Below are 22,165 nucleotides of genomic sequence, written 5' to 3'. Positions count from 1 at the left end.
TTCGGAGAAAGTCGGGCCGGGCGACGCAGGCAGAGGAAGAATAACACGGAATATAGCGCGTGTGTTAATTTGAGAATGGGGAGTCGGCTGTGAGGAGGAGAGTAAGGGAGGTAGAATTAGGGAGAAGGGAGAGGGGAATGGGAGATAGAGGTGGAATACAGGGGGAGGACCCTGCTTGGCATCAGGAATATCCTTGTACCATTCTGAGGCTACCAGATAACGCTTTAGGAGTCTCATGAGCAATGATCGAGCAGGTGTCCGGGCGCGCCCCCGACGGCCACAAAGCCTGCTGGTGTCAAGGCTCGCCGGGTAGTTTGGTCCGTGTCAGCCACGCCTTTGCATTTCTCTTCGTTTCCCCATGTATATATCGTTCCAGTTGAATGGACAACCACATCTGCTCGAGAGTAGAGCTAAATGTAAGAACATGGTCACTCTCCGTTAATGTAAGCATGAACTTATATCCTCAACAGTCATAAGTCCACATGTCAAGTTGACCTCCAGATGCCCCATTACACACACTTCCCTGTAGTCAAAACCCACAACCCCCCCAGTGTTTCAGACATCTAGGTTGATTTAGTTGCTGCTTAGTGGCATTAGGTTTCTCTCTGTCTTAAGATTCTTAGCCAAATTCACCAGCAGCGGCAGCAGCCGTGTCTCTCAAGTAAATAAAGGAAAGCAGTAGTGCTTCCAAGCGTTTGGCACGCTCATTAAAAGCAATCTCCTCTAAACCATGACGGGCCTCTGCAAAGTGGCATCGTCAATGTTCTTCATTACGGATGAATTGATCCAGTGTCTTGCCTTTAAACATACCCCATGCCTGTACATAAATAACATTCTGGCCACAGTGGCTGAGAAAAGCCTAGTTAAGTTGAATCAATGCTACTTTATGGCCTGCTCTCGCGTAATTCAATTCTTTAAACACTTGCTGCTTGCTTAATCTATAGTGGTCTTTTATGTTTAAAAATAACTATTGAAATTCTAATGCAATTAGTCTGCGAGACAGCGCTCTGTTGGAGGCTCCAGCAGAAAGTGTCGCCGTATACCCGCGATCTGGCAGCTAGCGCCTGCTATTCCTTCACTTCACATCCAAAAACAATTTAATATGTACTAATCCACAGTCAATCATCTTCCCGTCTGTCTCTTCCATTATATCCTATGAACCGTTCACTTATTACTGATTATCTCCTATTCAGATTCTTAGTTTCATCATAAAATAAAAAATAAAAAAGCTAATTACGTTTAATGAAACTGATATCTATATCAATCAGTGGAAACGCACCGAAGGTGCATATCTGTTTCAATGGATTTCCAATTCCACATTGGATCTCCTGATGAAAAGAAATTCATCACCATGTCTCAATGGGTTTTTGGAAAGGTTCCCGGCTCCTTCCTCATTGGATGTTAATGTACGTGATAGAGATCTAGATCTACTGAATTTGGCCCATTGTTCTTCTCAAGGGCTCCGCTTAAAAAAACACCCTGTCATTGTTCAATGGAGAACTTTAAATATCAGTAGTTTAGACCCTCACATTTCATAACAGCAAGAGTCATGTCCATGTAATGAAGCTACTTGTTCTGCAGCATTGCTGATTTTACATGCATAGCCAGCCTGTATTGCCCTAGTACAGGAGTCAGCAACAGGTGGCCCGCAGGACAAAAACCTCCTGCAAGTGATTTTACTTGCCCCCCAGTTTTCAGAAGAAAAAATAGTTTTTAGGTTAACAATATGACTGTAAACTCATCAGGAATTAATCTAAAAATTAGTTTAATTTAGGAAATCTGTTCGCAAGTATTCCAACGGGGGAAAAAAAGAGACGTGATCATGTCTCAATGTAATCAAGGTATGAAATTATTGTTATTTTCAAATACAATCTCTTTTTGGCCTTCATTGTGTTCAATTTGCAGTGTACAAATTATTATCATTATGTTCCGGCCCCCCGACCATCCGCTCTGACAAAAATCGTCCCGTGGCTGAATGTAGTTGCCTTCCCCTGCCCTAGCATGTTTGATTACGTGAATGGTTTAGGTTTTGTGTGAAACCACAGAGCCAGCTGGCTGCTGAGCTGAGGTCAGGTAATGAGCACATAGCTTTAGCCCTGTTTGTCTCAGTCCTGCCTTAACAGACTGTCCATGTAGCTCTGTTTGTCTCAGTCCTGCCTTAACAGACTGTCCATGTAGCTCTCGTTTGTCTCAGTCCTGCCCTTAACGACTGTCAATGTAGATCCTGTTGATCTCAGATCCTGCGCTTAACAGACGTGTCCATGTAGCTCTGTTATGTCTCAGTCCTCCTTAACAGACTGTCCATGTAGCTCTGTTTGTCTCAGTCCTGCCTTAACAGACTGTCCAGTGTAGCTCTGTTTGTCTCAGTCCTGCTTAACAGACTGTCCACTGTAGCTCTGTTTGTCTCCAGTCTGCTAACAGACCTGTCCATGTAGCTCTGTTTGTCTCAGTCCTGCCTTACAGACTGTCCATGTAGCTCTGTTTGTCTCAGTCCTGCCTTAACAGACTGTCCATGTAGCTCTGTTTGGTCTCAGTCCTGCCTTGAACAGACTGTCCATGTAGCCTGTTTGTCTCAGTCCTGCGCTTAACACGACTGATCATTTAGCTCTAGTTTGTCTCAGTCCTGCTCACAGACTGTCCATGCTAGCCTGTTTTTGTCTCAGTCCTGCCTTGAACGGAGACTGTCATGTAGCTCTGTTTGTCTCAGTCCTGCCTTAACAGAGACTCTTCATGTAGCTCTGTTTGTCTCAGTCCTGCTTAACAGACTGTCCACTGTAGCTCTGTTTTGTCTCAGTCCTGCTTAACAGACTAGCTTCCATGTAGCTCTGTTTGTCTCAGTCTGCCTTAACAGGACTGTCCATGATAGCTCTGTTTGTCTCAGTCCTGCCCTTAACAGATCTGTCCTGTAGCTCTGTTTTGTCTCAGTCCTGCCTTAAAAGACTGTTCATGTGTAGCTTGTTTGTCTCCAGTCACTGCTTAACAGGACTGTCCATGAGCTCTGTTTGTCTCAGTCCTGCTTAACAGACTGTCCATGTAGCTCTGTTGCTCTCAGTCTGCCTTTACAGCTGTCATTGTAGCTCTGTTTGTTCACTGTCATGTCCATGCCTTGACGAATGCTCCATTGTAGCTCTGTGCATTCAGCACATACAGTTAGGTGTGTGCTCCGCTGAGCTGGGAGAATGAAGGAGTGATGCTCGGCTGAGAACAGTGGGCAGCAGGAAGGGAGGGGGAGGGGGAGAGAGAGGAGGGATGGGGGTGGCTTAAATGGAGAAAAAAAGTCCCTGTCTCTCTTTTGCACCGCACTGTATGTCTTCTAAGTAGGACACTAAGAATGGATGGCCATCGCTGCTAGCCTGACCTACATAGAGGACAGAACGATAGTCCCTCACTAGCATGCTCACTAGTAGAGTGGAGCCAGAGCACCAGCCGTCTTCTGCAGAACACAGACAACCCACAGGAAACACACACCACACACACACACACCACCAATCTATCCAGGACACACACGCTGTATTTTTCACATGTGACAAGGAGTGACACACAGCTAGGCTAAACTAATAAATGCTGGCATGCAATAACACTCACTACGTTAACCTCAAGTCAAAATGACACTGAGATACACTCACCACGTAACTTCAAGTCAAACTGCCACTGAGATACACCAACCACGTAACCTCAAGTCAAATGACACTGAGATACTACCTCACCACGTAACCTCAAGTCCAACTGACACTAGATACACTCACCACGTAACCTCAAGTCAACTGACACTGAGATACACTCACCACGTAACCTCTCAAGTCAAACTGACACTGAGATTACACTCACCACGTAACCTCAAGTTCACTGACACTGAGATACCTCACCAACGTAACCTCAGTCAAACTGACACTGAGTACCACTCACCACGTAACCTCAAGTCAGAACTGACACTGAGATTACACTCACCACGTAACCTCAAGTCAAACTGACACTGAGATACACTCACCACGTAACCTCAAGTCAAACTGACACTGAGATACACTCACCATGTAACCTCAAGTCAAACTGACACTGAGATACATTAACTCATCACACACGTCATCACATACATGAAACATGTGCTAAGATATAATACGCATACACATCACACATACAGTACAAACATTGGTTCATTTATAGAATGTGCACAGACCCAGATATGTATAGAATATTTAGACAGAGCCAGACCTATGAATAGGCTTATAGATCCCTACCCAGAATCTAAACTCAAGACATCCACATCTCTGAGTCACAGATATTAAGACATTCACATGTTGAGCACACACAATACGTATGGGATCTGCCTGGCTGAAAACAGACTTGTTATTCATATTGTCTCTTTTGCTATAGGATTGATGTTTGTTTATATCTGCGTGTGTGTCGCTGCATATCACTTACAGTTCTGTGCGTGTCTGTGCATGTTTCTTAGGTGGTGGGTGGGTGAATAAATCCGCGTTGACATGTGTGGACAAACAGGAGCACCAATTGAGACATGCACAGTCGCACACATGCACCAAACATACTGTACATACATAGATGCACTGAATGCAAACACACACACATACACTCATGGACATACCCACGTAGAAATGTGTTTGCAACAACAGCTGGTGTATTTGTGGCTGGTCCCTACTTTCGGCATCTATCACTTATCCTCCTCTGTCTCCTCTAATTAAGCAATAAGGCCCAAGGGGGTGTGGTATATGTGCAATATACCACGGCTAAAATCTGTTCTTATGCACGACGCAACGCAGAGTGCTAGGACACAGCCCTTAGCCGTGGTATATTGGCCATATACCACAAACCCCCGAGGTGCCTTATTGCTATTATAAACAGGTTACCAACGTAATTAGAGCAGTGAAAATAAATGTTTTGTCATACCAGTGGTATACGGTCTGATATAACACGGTTTTCAGCCAATCAGCATTCAGGGTTAGAACCACCCAGTTTATAATCTAAGCTATGCTTCAGTAGCATTAGTGGGATGGCACAGACACAGTGGACCACACACTCACGCAGGCATATATATTTTAAGCTCAGGCTCAAGCACAAGGACATTGAAAAGATTGTAATCAGAGAAATAAATAAGACATTTATCCTGTTAAAGCTTCCTTCTGGATTGACATTTTATCAGTGAATGTGTTATTTAATTAAAAAACGAATATGCCACCAAGCATAGCCTACATTCAAAGCCACAAGGAGAGCAGGACAGCTAATGTGGTGTATTCTGCTGCATCTCCCTGCATGCTTTACGATTGAACTCAATTAAAAATATTTATTTTTATGGGATAGTGAGGTATTCTTAGAGCTCACAAAGCCCAGCAATAAGACCATCATAGGTAAGCCTTTATTACATATAGCTCTGGGGTGTTGTTAGAGAGAGGGTGGGGTGGGGCGGGGGTAGATGACTAAACCTGTTCTCAATGCATTTATCACTACACTGATTAGCCAGGGGAAATGATTTACAGCTCTTCCCTCTAATGGGAATGATTCAGAGGAATGTCGCAGGAGCAAAATATATTGTTGAGAGCTTTTTCACCCTCCTCTTTTCTTTGACTTTAATTGCCTAGGCAAAAGGCAAGAGAGCATTATCTTTGTATGCGGAGTCAATAGGGCTGACTACAAGTAATGTTAATGGACTCTGCTGGTCCACAACCTCCCAGGCCAGTCCCTAAAGTGAGACCTCTCCACCAGCCTCTTTAGGAGGAAAACAGGGACTTATTCTGGGCTAATCATTGTTTGAGCTCTTGTTTTTATTAATGAAACCCTCCTCGCGATGGGGCTGAGTAAGAGTGCTGATGCCACGGCCACTCTATTTCCCCCGGCAGCAGCTTGTGGCTCTGTCACCATGCTTATTCATATAGATAACGTACTGTAGCGCCGTGTTATGTAATTGGTCTCCCCCACACATCCTAGTTCTCATACTGTAGGACCCCTGTGTGTGAGCTGGTTTATGTCAGCATTTTAGGGAAGACTGAGTAAACCTTCCCATCATTTGTTCTCTTTCTGTCGCTGTAGTTTGTGACTGGAACAAGATACACTGCTTCCTCATGTTCTCATGTTTTGGAGTGTTCCGGTGTTGGAGCGTGTGTGCTCGTCTCTGCTCCGAGTCTGTTAATGGTAATGAGTGTGTAAATCAGAGGATTACCTGAGTGCTGGTTTCAGGATCCTCAGTTACAGCATAGCGATGTGCTGATCAAAGGCCTGTAACAGTGGAGCTGTGGACTCTGGAAAGCCCCTTGCTTTATTACAGGGCCAAGGCACACCGGCTGCCACCGGAGGTGTGGGCCCTGCTCCCAGGTCTGATTGAACAGGTGAAGGGCTGGTCATGCATAATGAGGTCAGAGCAGCCAATCATGAAAGGGGAGGGATGTAAGGGGCAGGGGGAACCTGTCGCTGTAGCAGCCATACGGGGTGTGTGTGCGTGTGCATGTGTGGGACTCAGACTCCGTGTGTATCGCCAGGGGATCCTAGGTCAACCTCCTCTTGGTTGTTCCACTTCCTCTCCTCCCTGGTCTTTGACACGGTGTGTTTTAAGAGTTGTGAGGCCTGCAGCCTAGCTACCCTACACCCATTACACATTCTATTTTGGTGAGTGCATGGGGAAAGTGGAGCGCAGATCTTTAGCGATTTGGAGGGAGTGATTTGTTTTGCTGCACAAGTTGTTTAGTGTTGTGTTTGTAGTGCTGAGGATTTCCTTACTCCTCTTATTTTTACCGTCTAATGTTGCCATAAATCATATGTGGCACTTACCCCTGCGTGTGCTGCGGAGTGAGCCATTCCTCTTTATAGAGAGAGACAGGATCTGTGCTTCGTATGTGTAAACATGGCTGCTCTGCTACTCAGTGTGGCCCAGTGTGTGTGATGGGAGCGAGAGATGGACATAACCTCTGGCTGCAGCTCAGATCCTCCTGCTGCTTCCAGATCTCTCCACACACTCACACCACCCACACACACTCACTCAGTCACTCAGTCACTCACTCAGTCACTCACTCACTCACTCACTCACTCACTCACTCACACCATCTCTGTGTGTATTTGTGTCAGTATCTTTTTCATTCCTCTCTTTCTTCCTCCCTCTCATTTAAACTCACACAGAGACTGAACCTCAGCCACAGCATATCTGTTTCTCCCTTGGTCCCTCTCCCTCCTCTCCATGCTGTATATTGACCCAGAAAGTCATGGCGATAATTGGAGTACTGTACAGTATGATCACAGGTTTAGTATTGTCAAGACGATACGTGTACAGTAACATTCTTCTCCATGTTTTCACTTCTTTTCACCTGGTGAAACATATTTGGCCCTAGTCATTAGAGAGTTGTGGGAGGTCTGCTCCCCAGTATCGATTCTACTGTCCAATCTCTTTTATTTTACACAGTTCTCCCACTCCCAAGAGCTCACCAGGTATCTATTCTGCTGTTTTGTGATGGAGGACTTGGGTAAATAAAGCAGAACATTTCCATTGATTCCCTGAAGATCCATATATTGATCCTGAAAGATCGGCTTATGTATTCCCTGTCCCCTCCTTCATCCCAGACACACACACACACACACACACACACACACACAACACACAACACACACACAGACACAAGACACACACACACACACACACACACACACACACACACACACACACACACACACACACACACACACACACACACACACACACACACACACACGGACACACACACCATGGTAACCCAGTGTTTTCAGTCACAAATGCCGATGAGCTCATCATGGACTGCACATTAGGAAGTGTCTCTGAGATGATGTCACCCTATAATACTCTAACTCTCTGCTCTAGGCACAGGTTAAATATGCTCTCCATCCACCAGCAAGTTCCTTATACAGATCCTACTGTAGGGCCTGACAGGCTGACACTGACACCCTATACCATTGTTGGTCCTGGATGAGAATGATATCTCACTGTCTGCTGAGCATCTAATGCTGTAATGGATGGATGAACATATCTATGCTCTCACTGCTCTCAGAGCTTTCATTTTCATGTAAGGATGACTGACACAGGCACGTCACTAGAATCTGTCTGCTCTGCTGTGCCCAGGGGGTTGTGGGTATGCATACTGTATGTGATTTGTCCTCAGAATACAACCTTAAGAAAATATTAAAACAAGTCCTACACCTTAACCGAGGATAGCACTTCCATGTGCTGAAGTCCACATTCTTCCACAGTTGTACCCAAATAAGCTATTTATGTATGTAAATGGCGTCACACACTCAGTGGAAACATAGCAGAGAGAAACGATTTAGCCTGATTTGTAATTCCCAGGTGCTAAAAAGGGTGAGTTGAGTAAAAATGTAAAGACTGCTGTTGGATTTTAAACAGGGGTGACAGTTAAGTCAACTGAAAGTAAAGTTTTCAGCATTTATTTGCAAGTCCCTTTAGTGTCTGCCAGAAAATTAAGAGAGAAAACTCTCCAGAATGCTATCTGATTTGATCTTGTTCTACTTTAAATACATTAATGTGGCTCCGGCAGAATCAACTTTTTAAGCAAAGGTCACTTGACGTTTCATCGATTTAGCATTTTAATGTTATTTGCGTAGCCTCTCTCTCTCTCTCTCTGCGGGGAGATGGCATTATGCAGGCAGGGAGAGTGTGTGTGCAGGGATCTGTGTGCTGCTGGTAAGAGGCTGTGAACGTGGGCTCGGTGTAGCTCAGTGGAGACGGGGGACGGGGCCAGGCCTGCCCCTCTCTAATAAGTGTGAGATGCAGCCTAGTCAGCCAAGACGCCTCGCCTCTGCAGCAGCCAGCCAGTAACACCTATTACCAGCACTCACATTGGACATCCACGTGTTGTCATAAGTGGCCATTGTTGAAGCTTAAGGAAAGTTTTGTCCCAGCGAAGGTGTTGACACCTCTCCCTGTCCCTATTGATTCCTGGTCCTCTTTATTCATCTCATGGAGCTGTTGTCCTGGTCTCCTGCCATGTTTGGGAGCAGAACACCCACCAGGGGTCACCAGACAGGAATCACACACCTCTATCTGACACCCTGGGGAAGGAGGGATGAGAGGGAGGACGAGTGGAGGGGGGATGGGGGTTGTGCTGTACCTGTTGGGTCTGTAATGAACAGGGTAGAGGAGTGTGGGGTGGAAGACCAGTACAGGGGTAGAAGGTCAGACAGCCCCTGTGGGAGGGTCCGGGCTGGAGAGAGGTGTGACATTGTTCTGTGTTTCTGTCATCCTGGAAGACAATACAACCCATCCAGCAGGAGACGATACTCACGGCCGGCCCACTCATTAGGCAGGATTAGGCGGCCGCCTATGGCGGCAGATTGACGAGGGCGACATTTTCTGAGCTAAACTGACCAAGACGCACCTCCAACAACACATAAAACCTCACGTAATTTTGCCCAAAACCAATGACAATTTCTCTCAACCAGTGGCTAATGGGCTTTTTAGGTGAGCGCTGATGCCACCCTGTGATAAACAGTGCCCACTTTGTCAAAGGCAGGGGCACAAAATATGTTGCTAGTCCATTCCCAGCGCGCCTCTCCAGGGTGCTGTTTGAGAGATGCATCTCTGCAGCGCTCCACCAACATTCCATCAAAAAAAAGAGTCTAACATAAATCATGTAGCAGATATAGGATATGGTAGACAGAGTGTGTGGCCTTTTCTGTAGCCCACAGGCTGGAGATAAAATGTATGACAATGTAATGAGACGGACACTTTTTACATCATGCAGGTTTCTCCGATCAAATAGCCTAACCTAAATTGTACCCAATCAAATAAAAAATGATCTGTCATGTTGACAAACAACATATCCTAACAACAGGACAGGTCAAAGTAAAATGGACAATATGGAATGGACAATCACAACTATTGTCCAGGAGTTTCACCCCAATGTCATGATCAATGGTTTCAAGTTTCTATCTGTACATTTTTGACAAGCTGATCATAGCAAAAAAGAAAATACTTCTGCGTTTCCAGCTGTGTGAACACATTGCAAAGAGGCTCACGATAACTCCTGATAAAGTTGGGTAGCTGATATTCAGAGCCAAATTGATTAGTCACAGGAATCAGGACTAATAAAGCCAATGCAACAGCCTGTTTTACAAATGGTGGGCCTACCACATAGATGGGCATTTATAGAATTCCTTTGCAGTCAACATGGTAGGCTACACCCCAGTAAGCACGAGACGACGTCTTTTGGACTTTTTTTGTTCCTGTCCGAACCAGACGTCTTGGATTTTAGATGGGCATTCATAAAATGTAATTTCAGGCAACACTGTAGATAACACCTCAGTAAGCACGGACCGGCCTTGAATCCGGACCTGGCTTGATTTCCACATACACTGACATTGTTTTTTGGCCTGGTCCATTCATAAACGTCTATGTTTGGTTCAGATATTGTCCAGTCTGGACCAGCCTTGATTTTGCCCAAACATCGATGTCTATAACTTACATATTTTTTACTTTTAATCAGAACCAAAAATGAGCCTGATTTATACATCGGGAAAATACGTATTTTCAACATCTGCAAAATGAAGTATTTTCTCATTTCATTCATAACTGAAAATGAACCTGATTTCAACGTCCGGAAAATACGTATTTTTCAACGTCCTGGATAATATGTATTTTAGACATATGAAAAATACACATTTTCACCTTTTATTCAGAACCTAAATTGAACCTAACTTCAACGTCTGGAAAATACGTGTTTTACACATCTTTTTAATGTCATTTTGCTTACTGGGACTATTCTAGTTTTGTTGGGGTGGCATTTTTTTGTCTTGCCTAGGGTGGCAGAACGACAAGGACTGGCCCTGAGGATATTCATCAAACAGACAGGACAGGAGACCGTGTTCACTGGTATCAGAGGTAGTGTTATGGCTCTTTGTGATGGCTGTAGTGTTTGGATCAGTGGGTTGTTTCTCTAATAGAGCAGTTTGGGCTAAGGTTATCAATAACTCCTAGAAAGACTGAGCCAGACTCTCTGGTTACAGGGAGTTCTCTCTACATCTGCCATAATGAGGCCCCTGTCAACAGGAGCTGGCTCTCTGGACTCAATACACTGATTAGAAAAAAATTCTGTGTTAGGTCAGAAGCCTATGATTTAGTCTTGGGTGTAGAAGCCCATCCAGCAGCTTCCCTTGTGGGCCGGTGTTGGTAGTGCTTGGTGGGTGATGGTGACAGAGGCTAGGCCCTGACCCCACAGTGTGTAATGGTGCAGTGGAAAATATGCCGTCAGTTATAGGAGGAGCTGCCTGTCTCAGTGTGTGGCAGAGGGAGAGAGTGCGGTGACAGGAGCACTCTCCTGCAGAGAGGGCAGGTGTGTTAACCCCTCTCCCCGTCTCTCTCTTTCTGTCTCTCTACTCGCTCCGCTCAGCCATCCGCCACTCTCTCCTCCCGCCTTGACAAATGGCTCCTGACGGCTGATTTGTTGGTTGTCAAAAGTGGTCCTTGTGCCGCCGACGAGGGGGAGGTGGAGCGAGCTGGAAAACAAGCTGCATCTTCCAATTCTTCAGCTCCCGACACCGCTCCTCCCACAGAAACACACAGGCAGGCAGCCCACGGCAAGCCAATCTCAGGACGTCACTTCTTGAATTGATATTCCGTTGGTCTGATATAGAATGCATCAAATTAATAGCTGTTGATGATTTATCTGCGTATTCTAATTCAACCTCATTGATGTAGCTTTTCCTGTTTTTTCAAGTTCCTGTTGCACTAGAGATGTTTCAGTAACATCCTCTGCCAGTTTCAGGACGATAGTGAATAGTTTATCTCAGATTACTGTTATTATGAGTAATGACAAGGGAAGCAGGCAAAAAAAGGGAAACGAGGGAGAGAGAAAGACAGTAAGTTTGAAACCCCAGACATAAGTAGTGAGGGATGGGAAGAGGGCGGGCTGACCAACTTTCCTTCCCACCAGCTGCACCAGGATGTCCTGATAAGTTTATAGAGGAAGTCATCAGTGGAGGTCAGGGCATTTAGGAAAAACTTGGCATAAGTTCTCTCTCATGACAGTAGTTAGAACACTGCAGTGCCTGCCCTGCATTATTAGCCCATTCGATGGAGCCAGTAAGCGCTAACATCCGGTTTTCAGGGATACAGTATTTTCAACCTAACTTATGGAATTGGGAACTCCTCTCGGGCTTCTTTCTATGCCTGCTATATTAGGTTAGCCCTGCATGCACAGTTAATCTCACCAACACTCATCAAGGATTTTAGAAATCCTGTTTAACTTGTCCCTATTGCACAGAAAATGATTCCAGAGGCAGTTTAGTGCTAGTGCTCAATGTGCATTGTATTGCATGTGTTATCATGTTACAGTAACATGACACACTAAACCTGCCCCTGGGCTATGTGGTGACAGTCAACAGCAGCAGTCATTGTAAAGAGAGCTTTAGAAACGCTTCTAAGCACAGGTGAAAGTGACTAATGTGTACTACACACTCTCCCCTTTGTCTTGCTGTCAGAGTTAAGTGTTAATGACTCAAAGGTCACAGTGGAATAGAGGGGGTAGGCGCTGGTTTATTTACCCATGGTCTTATCAGCCCTGCCGTCTCCTTATCTTCTCTCGTCTCACCTCTGACCTCTAACCCCTGGCCCCGACCCTGTTTATCCTCCATTTAATGTGAAAGCCCTGTCTGTCTAAACCCAGGAGGATGCTGACTGTCAGTATTATGGACTGGGTGTTTGTGTTTAGAATAGGCTGATTACACATATGGTATTGACTATTATGGGTATGGTATAGGTTCAGTTTAACACAATGTACTCAGGCTACATGCCCTTTGACCTCTTGTATTCTAACGTCAATTGACAAATCAAAACCCATATCACATTCAACATGTCACAATGTCTCTTCAGCCCATCATCATCTGTTGAACTCCATGATAATGACTTATTGATAATGACTTATCATGGTGATTGTTTATAGTAATGTGTGTTTAAACCCAGGCTGAGGTGATCTTGACTGTCTGTCTGTCTGTCTGTCTGTCTGTCTGTCTGTCTGTCTGTCTGTCTGTCTGTCTGTCTGTCTGTCTGTCTGTCTGTCTGTCTGTCTGTCTGTNTGTCTGTCTGTCTGTCTGTCTGTCTGTCTGTCTGTCTGTCTGTCTGTCTGTCTGTCTGTCTGTCTGACTGTCTGTCTGTCTGACTGTCTGTCTGTCTGACTGACTGACTGTCTGTCTGTCTGACTGTCTGACTGTCTGCTGTATACAGTAGGACAGGCTGAATAGGAGCTGGTTCCCATTAACTCGCACTTGTTCTTTTCTTCTTGTTTGTTTTTTCATGCTAGCTCTTCCTTTCTAACACATTTCAATAGAAAATAATTTTCCCTTTGAACCCGTGTCATAAAGAAGGCACATTGCTTTGTGCGTCAGCCATCAAAACAGCAGAGAAAAGAGCACTGCTGTTCCCTGGTGTGCCAAGGCTGCAGTTGTCTTGTCTCGCAGCCTTGCCTCCTTGGTAGAGGAAGGGGTTAAGCTTTTATCTTATAAATACCCCCAAAATCCCACGGTCAATGACACATTCAGATATGCCGAGTCTGGCATTAACATAAAAACGAGGGCTTCTTATACAGTGAAATTTCAATGAAGGGGAACACAAAATGCATTTAATGAAATTCAGATGCTAAGGCCCCTGCTCCCATGAATCTCATTAAATGGGCTTTGTGCTGTTTTTCCATCTTCTCTTTGTGGAGAAGGTCCTCCAGTGCCTCTAATAAGGTCTGAGATTTCATCATATTCTTGATTTAGAGAAGACAATGTCTGTCTTGTTCAGTTGTTCCTCTCAGCGCTCACGCCATTCTGCCTCTCCAAAAGACAGGGGGCGGGCAGAGTTTCTCCATGCAGCTCATGATAATAATCAGGCCTGTGGTGGCTTTCCTTTTAGTTACTGAAGTTTGCAAAGTCCCCCTAACTCACTGTATCTCTCTCTTCTCTCCCTTTCTCTCACTCTCTACCTCTGCACAGGATTTGGCTTCATAACTTTCGAGGGCGAAGACGTCGTAGAGAAAGTCTGTGAAATTCATTTTCATGAAATCAATAATAAAATGGTGAGTCCACTCTTCTTTTCAATTCCAGGTTGGTGTTGAAGGATTAATGTTTGATTTCCTCTTTAATGGAGTGTTAATAGCAAAGAGTCAACGGTGTGTGTGGGGTGTACGTGTGTGTGGGGTGTACGTGTGTGTGTATGTGCACGCCTGTGTATGTGTGAGTGTTTGTGGGCAGGTGTGCGCACGCCTGTGTGTGTGTGTGTGCGCGCACGCGTGTGTGTGTGTTTACATGCGCGTGCATGTATGTGTTTGTGTGTGTGTGTGTGTGTGTGTGTGTGTGGTTGTGTGTGTGTGTGTGTGTGTGTGTGTGTGTGTGTGTGTGTGTGTGTGTGTGCATGCACGTGCCTGTGTCTGTGTGTGCACTCGATGGGTCTCTGGGATGGGGAGCTCAGTGGTGTGTACTGCCCAGAAACCGTGAAATTGTGTGTGTGAATTCCACCTGTCAGGTTGAGGGACTGGTGAGAGGAACCTGTCCTTCTCTTACAACCCCACCCATACCCACACCAGACACACACAGGCCTTGACTGCAGCCAGCCAGGGCAGGCAGAGAGTGTTGCTGGGAAGTCATTGGCAGAGGAAGAGTTCATTAACCAGGGATTAGAGCCTTCCAGGAAGCCCAGTAATGATCTGACTCATCACTCCTCACTGCTGTTGTCTTCTGCTTCAAAGCACACAGTCGAAAGTGTATGGTCATTCCGTCAGTTCAGCTAATCAGATGACTCATGCTCAATATCACAGGACATACTGTAGCCATCTGTTTCATGTCACATGTTGATGTACAGCAGACAGTTGTGAGTCTCTGTAGTGTGTGCCCCTCCAGTCCCCCTGGGTGTACACTGTGTATAGCCTACTGACTGGGTTGGCCCTGTGGCCTATGATAGGCTAGAGGGAATGCTGTCTTCCTGTCACTCAATGGGTTGGGACTCGTTCCTTTACTATGTGGTCTCCTTCGGGACCATAGGAGCTGACTGACAGGGGCGGTGTAGTAGAAACAGATCCACTAGGGACCGGCTCTCCCATGTATGACCTTACTGGCTCTCCCTAACTCAGGGGAAGGCAACTAGATTCAGCCGCGTGCCGATTTTTGTTGGTGTGCATGATCGGGGGGCCGGAACATAGTTACACTGAACAAAAATATAAACGTAACATGTAAAGTGTTTGTCCCATCTTTCATGAGCTGAAATAGAAAGATCCCAGAAATATTCCATACACACAAAAAGCTTTTTTTCTCAAAAATGTTGTGCACAAATTTGTTTACATCCCTGTTAGTGTGCATTTCTCCTTTGCCAAAATAAACCATCCACCTGAAAGGTGGGCATATCAAGAAACTGATTAAACAGCATGATCATTACACAGGTGTGTCTAATGCAGGGCCACTCTAAAAGGCCACTCTAAAAATGTGTGCAGTTTTGTTACACACCACAATGCCACAGATGTCTCAAGTTTTAAGGAAGTGTGCAATTGGCATGCTAACTGCAGGAATGTCCACCAGTGCTGTTGCCAGAGAATTGTATGTTGATTTCTCTACCATAAGCCGCCTCCAACGTCATTTTAGAGAATTTGCCAGTACGTCCAACCGGCCTCACAACCACAGACCACGAGAACGACTTCGTGTTGGCGAGTGGTTTGCTGATGTCAATGTTGTAAACAGGGTGCCCCATGGTGGCGGTTGGGTTATGATATGGGCAGGCATAAGCTACGGACAACGAACACAATTTATTTTTATTGATAGCAATTTGAATGCACAGAAATACTTGACTCGATCTTGAGGCCCTTTATGAGGTCAATTTTTTAAGGTACTGTATCTGTGACCAACAGATCCATATCTGTATTCCCAGTCATGTGAAATCCATAGATTAAGGCCTAATTCATTTATTTCAATTGACTGATTTCCTCATATGAACTGTAACAATTAAGCCCTAAAATAGATTGTTTTGAAAATAGCAATCATTTCATATCTTCAGTACATTTAGACACAATCACATATCCATTTTCTTTTTGTGGGAATACTTGGGAACAGATTTATTATATGAAACACATTTTTTGCTGAATTCCTGGTGATTTTAGTATTTTTTTTACAAAATATTCAACAACAAAAAAGTATAAATAATAAGAAGAAAAAAAGGCAAAAAACTTTAGGGGCCTAAAAATATCTCCCGCAGGCCGGTTTTGGCCCCTGGGCCACCTGTTGCCATCCTCTGCCCTAACTCATCCCCCTGCGTCGCTCTGTGTGTGTGACAGTCCCTGCTGATCAAAGCCTTACACAGCTCCCATAGGAATCACATAAGGAGAGAGGGAGGATATGAGAGGAAAGGGGAAAGCATTGGAGGAGAGGAGAAGAGATGGGGAGATGAGAGGAGGAGTAGAGAATGGAGGAAGAGAGCAGGAAAGTAAAGGAGAGGAGAGGAAAGGAGAAGAGTAAAGGAGAGAAGGAGAGGATTAAAGGAGAGCTGAGAGACGGGAGGAGAGGAGAAACAGGCCTGGTTATCTGGTTATCTGAGCTGGAGATGAGATATTGTAGTCGTTCTGATCCCTCTCCCCTCTCCATCCTCATATTTTGCTCCCTCTCTTTCTCTCTCTCTCTCTCTCTCTCTCACTCTCACTCTCTCTCACTCTCACTCTCTCTCTCTCTCTCTCTGTCTCTCTCTCTCCGTCACAGACAAGCTGCTCCTTGAGCCCAGGGAAAAGAGAATGTCTGCCCGCAGTTCTATGAGACCAAGACAATGCTATCGATTTTTATATGATATTGCATCAAATGGTTTCATCGTTCAGGGAGCACCAAGCCAGGGCTGCTATTTCGTTTTCCCTGCAGTGGATGGGAGCATTGTTTGTGCCATCCATCGACTGGCTGGATTGAATTGGACTAGCAGGGAATTGCATGTGTCGTTATCATCAGATGAGTAACTTCAGAGAAAATGAGGAGAATAAAAAGCTACTTCAAATACTCCAGGTTATTTGTCTTGTTGAAAATAGCAGAAGTTGATGTGCTGCTCTCTCTCTCTGTGCTGTAATGAGATGGTTGAGGAGCGTCTCTAAGACAACAGAGCAGAGGGTTTGGGGAGTTCAGCTAGCTTCTTCCTGTTTTTCTTTCCTCTATTAGAAACCACTTGTGGAGCTTCAGATCAAAGCTGTATCTGAAGCATCATCTGCTAACAGCCTGTGCTGTGTGTATTTGACTTGCTAATTCCACTCATCGTCATTATTATCATTGTTATTATTAAGTGAAATCCTGTGGCAGGCAGGGCCCTGTATTCACTCACTTTAGTGTCTCTGTGTGTTTTGATTCTTCTCATCTCAGCCTCCTGCCATCTGTTGCTTTTTATTGACATTTTTATTGAACCTTTATTTATCCAGGCAAGTCAATCAAGAACAAATTCTTATTTACAATGACAGCCTGGCAATTCCACAGTTGCATGATGAACCCTTCCTTTAATAGGGGATATAGTCAACTCAATGCCAGGCGATCGTCTGCGAGGGAATGCAGCAGAAATAAAAACACAGGCCCCAGGTCCAGAGGTTTGACCTTAGTATTACAAGAGGATTTTTTTCAGGATTTAATATCTGAGTTCCCCCAATTAAGTAATTTCTGAAATGAACCTAATACATTCTCTCAATACCGAGATCTCAGATAATTCATAGATATCCACTGGACATGACTCCCTGTAATGTTAAGATTTATAATAATAGCTCCTGGCGCTATCCCTTTGGTATACCCTTCCAAGTAGGCCTGCCATTCTGCTACAGACAGCACAGACAGACAGCACAGACAGAAAGACAGACAGACAGACAGACATACCATTCTTTGCTTGGGAGCTCATCATTTTAGGGGTCCGGTGACAGTTAGGGTCAGTGCACATTGAGACGTGTTCTGACCATGGTGTGTGTGTGTGTGTGTGAGTGGATCCTGGAGGACTTACTTAATCACGCAGGGTTCATGTGTGGAGCAGCACTGCACCCGGGATGGTATATGTATAGATGGGTTGACGTAGTGGAAGAATGTGGGTGTCCCTCTGACCCAGTGAAACTACCCCCTCCTCTCCTACTACTCTCCTCCTCTCCTCTCCACTCCGCTCTGCCCACCAGGGGTGCTCCTGGCCTCTGGTGAGCCCCTTCCTTTCTCTCTGGGAAGTCCCATGTCAGGGTGACATGCTGAATCTCCTGCCTGGCTGCACTCATCTACCCAGGCCTTGATCTGCTGGTTGGAGAAGTACTGGGTCTGAGTATCCCCCTCTCTCTTTCACTCTCTCTCGCTCTCTCATTCTCTCTCTCTCTCTCTCTCATTCTCTCTCTCTCTCTCTCTCTCTTTCGCTCTCTGTCTTTTTCTCTTTTTCTCTCTTCCTCTCTCTCTCTTTGTAGCTCTCTCTCTCTGTATCTCTCTCTCTCTCCTCTCTCGCTCCCTCTTCCATTCACAGCCTTTTCAGATCTGATTACTGTGAAGCCCCAGGCAGGAGCGAATCAGGAGCGAGAGAGTTATTGAGAAAAATGGCCCTCCTCTCTCTCTTCTCTCTCTCTCTCTCTCTCTCTCTCTCTCTCGTCTCTCTCTCTCTCTCAATGGCCTCCTGATCACCAACTCCCTCGCCCTCATCTACGAGACGGCCAGGAGACGGAGGCTGAATGACAATAAGGTCTCACCTCATCTCTCTAGATACTCTCTTCAGGTGGGCCTTGTATATCACCACGTGGTGGTGTGTGCTACAGACTAACACCTGTTCTATGCATTACGTTTATTTATGCTGTCAATTGGTAGAGGGGGTGCTGATTGGGTAGCTTATCACATAACCATTAGTCATTCACCCACACTTCCTCATGGAGAGGGTTCCTGGTTGGTGAGGAACATCTTAGTGTAGTAGAATCATAGTAGAACCATTGTGGGATGGTACGCCTCGTAGTGAAACCATAGTCTTGTAGTGGAACCATAGTCTTGTAGTGGAACCGTAGTGTTCTAGTGGAACTGTAGTCTTGTAGTGGAACCGTAGTATTGTAGTGGAACCACGGTCTTGTAGTGGAACCATAGTCTTGTAGTGGAACCACGGTAGTGTAGTGGAAACGTAGTCTTGTAGTGGAACCGTAGTGTTGTAGTGGAACTGTAGTCTTGTAGTGGAACCGTAGTCTTGTAGTGGAACAACGGTCTTGTAGTGGAACCACCGTCTTGTAGTGGAACCATAGTGTTGTAGTGGAACCGTAGTCTTGTAGTGGAACCACAGTCTTGTAGTGGAACCACGGTCTTGTAGTGGAACCAAGAAGCTGCAGTGTGGCACCGTGTGGAGGGAACCGTGAGAAACTGACAGCACTTCAGCACTAGTGTGACATTTATCATGAGGCAGAGATTGTCATTCATTTGTGCAAACTTGTGTGCTGGGCCTAATGGGCTGCTGTTGGGCTGATGAGCCTGATGGATGACTGGCAGGATGGCCAGGGACGATGAGGGAGGGAGTGATACACTGTCTGTCAGTCAGTCAGCAGAGCACACACACACACACACACACACACACCATGTTACAGCAGCACTACACGCCACGCTGCAGTGCCTCTCTGACAGATGGGACCTCTCAGACACACTCAGCTTTAAGGAAACACTGATTTTGGGGCTCACTGGGACCCACTGTATTATTCCTCTTTAATTGCTATACACATCTGAATATATCACACAGTTTATTGTTTAAACTGCCTTAATTTTGCTGGACCCCAGGAAGAGCAGCTAATGGGGATCCATAATAAATACAAATACAGTGTTTTATTTTGTTTTGTATTAATCAATTATATTCTCAATTTCTCAAATGCCACCGTGCAGTGCTTTACAACTACAAGCCTGAAAACCTTGTCTCTTTTGGACACCTCTTCCTGAGTGTCTGTAACGGGTGTCGTCTTCCTCCTCCTCCTCCTCGAGAGGAGAGAAGGATCGGTAGACCAATGCGCAGCGAGGTGTGATGACATAATGATTTATTGAAAAAAAGACAGACGAACACTGACACGAACTATCTATATTGCAAATACAAATAAACGGACAACTAGCGAAACCTGAAACATGAACTTACATAAAGACCGAAGAACTCACGAGCAGGAAACAGACTACATTAAACGAAATAAACGCCGAAAACATTCCCGTGTGTGCGCAGACACAAACCCAGGAGACAATACCCACAAACAACAGTGTGAACAGCCAGCCTATATATGGTTCCCAATCAGAGGAAAACGTAAACCACCTGTCCTGATTGAGAACCATATAGGCTGATTAACAGTGATCTAAACACAAAACATACAATGCCCACCCCAACTCACGCCCTGACCACACTAACATATACAAAAAATACATAAAATAGATCAGGAACGTGACATAACCCCCCCCTCAGGTGTGTACTCCGAACGCACCACCAAAGTTAGGGGAGGGTCTGGGTGGGGCATCTGACCACGGTGGTGGTTAGCTCCGGGCGTGGTTCCCACCCACCATAATCAATCCCTGCTTCTGTAGCCCTCCACAATGACACCTCAAATAACCCCACTAAATTAAGGGGCATGTCCGGATATAGGAGCAGCACCGGAATGAGGGCGAACACCGGAATGGGGCAACACAGAATGAGGGGCAACACCAGAATGAGGGGACACACATGAGAGGGCAACACCAGAATGACTGGCGATCCTGGCTGGCTGGCTCTGGACGCTCTTGGCTGGTTGACGGCTCTGGAGGCATGGCTGCTGACGGCTCTGGAGGTCTGGCTCGCTGACGGCTCTGGACGGTCATGGCTCGTGACGGCTCTGGACGGTCATGGCTCGCTGACGGCTCTGGACGGTCATGGCTCGCTGAGCTCTGGACGGTCATGGCTCGCTGCCGGCTCTGGACGGTCATGGCTCGCTGACGGCTCTGGACGGTAATAGCTGGCTGAAGGCGCTGAGGTGACTGGCTGATCGGTCTGGCGGAAGGCTTGGCTGTCGTTGGCGGAGCTTGGCTGATCCGGTTCTGGCGAAGGTCTTGGCTGATCCGGTCTGGCGGAAGGCTCTGGCTGATCCGGTCTGGCGGAAGGTCTAGGCGGGCTCCTTGTCTGGCGATCGGCTTCTAGCGGCTCCGTCGGCGAGGCTCTGTAGGTCATGGCAGACGGGCGGCTTTGCAGGCTCATGGCAGACGGGCGGCTTTGCAGGCTATGGCAGACGGACAGTTCAGACGGCGTTGGCAGACGGGCAGTTCAGGCGCCGTGGGCAGACGGGCAGTTCAGGCGCGCTGGGCAGACGGGTTCAGGGCCGCTGGCAGACGGGCAGTTCGGGCAGTGGGCAGACGGCAGACTCTGGCCGGCTGAACGCACTATAGGCCTGGTGCGTGGTACCGGAACTGGAGGTACGGGCTAAGGACACGCCCTCAGGGCGAGTGCGGGGACAAAAACAGGCACACTGGACTCTCGTGGCACTCTAGGCCTGGTGCGTGGTACCGGAACTGGAGGTACCGGGCTGAGGGCACGCACCTCAGGGCGAGTGCGGGGAGAAGAAAGTGCGTACAGGGCTCTGGGACGCGCAGGAGGCTTAGTGCGTGGTGCGAGAACTGGAGCACTGGGCTGGAGACACGCACCATAGGGAGAGTGCGTGGAGGAGGAACAGGGCTCTGGAGATGCATGGAAGCCTGGTGCGTGGTGTAGGCACTGGTGGTTGAGCTGGGGTGGGAAGGTGGCGCCGGATATACCGGACCGTGAAGGAGGACACGTGCTCTTGAGCACCGAGCCTCCCCAACCTTACCAGGTTGAATGGTCCCCGTAGCCTGCAGTGCGGCGAGGTGGAATAGCCGCACTGGGCTATGCAGGAGAACCGGGGACACCACCTGTAAGGCTGGTGCATGTACGCCGGCCCGAGGAGACGTACTGGAGACCAGATACGTTGGGCGGCTTCATGGCACTCGGCTCGATGCCAACCTAGCCCTCCCAGTGCGGCAAGGTGGAATAGCCGCACTGGGCTAAGCACGCGTACTGGGGACACCGTGCGGTTTACCGCATAAACACGGTGTCTGACCAGTACGACGCTCTCTCACTCCACGGCAAGCCCGGGAGTTGGCTCAGGTATCCAACCCGGCTTCGCCACTCCCTTTGCCCCCCCAAGAATTTGGGTGAAGCCTCTCGGGCTTCCAGCCTCTCTTAGTGCTGCTCCAT

General features: G+C 46.7%; 1 protein-coding gene across 1 annotated transcript in view; it reads left to right on the top strand.

The window, feature by feature from the left end:
* LOC111980857 (RNA-binding protein Musashi homolog 2) overlaps positions 1-22,165 on the top strand; it is a 413,930-nt gene that overhangs the window by 289,044 nt on the left and 102,721 nt on the right. The window contains exon 8 of the mRNA XM_070449471.1: positions 13,957-14,039. Within this exon, the coding sequence (XP_070305572.1) occupies positions 13,957-14,039 (83 nt within the window). The remainder of the gene's footprint in view (positions 1-13,956; positions 14,040-22,165) is intronic.

Source organism: Salvelinus sp. IW2-2015, linkage group LG20, assembly GCF_002910315.2.
Source record: "Salvelinus sp. IW2-2015 linkage group LG20, ASM291031v2, whole genome shotgun sequence".
In the NCBI taxonomy this organism is placed as follows: domain Eukaryota; kingdom Metazoa; phylum Chordata; class Actinopteri; order Salmoniformes; family Salmonidae; genus Salvelinus; species Salvelinus sp. IW2-2015.
Note: the sequence above shows the minus strand (reverse complement) of the source record. Positions and strands in the feature narration are given on the sequence as shown.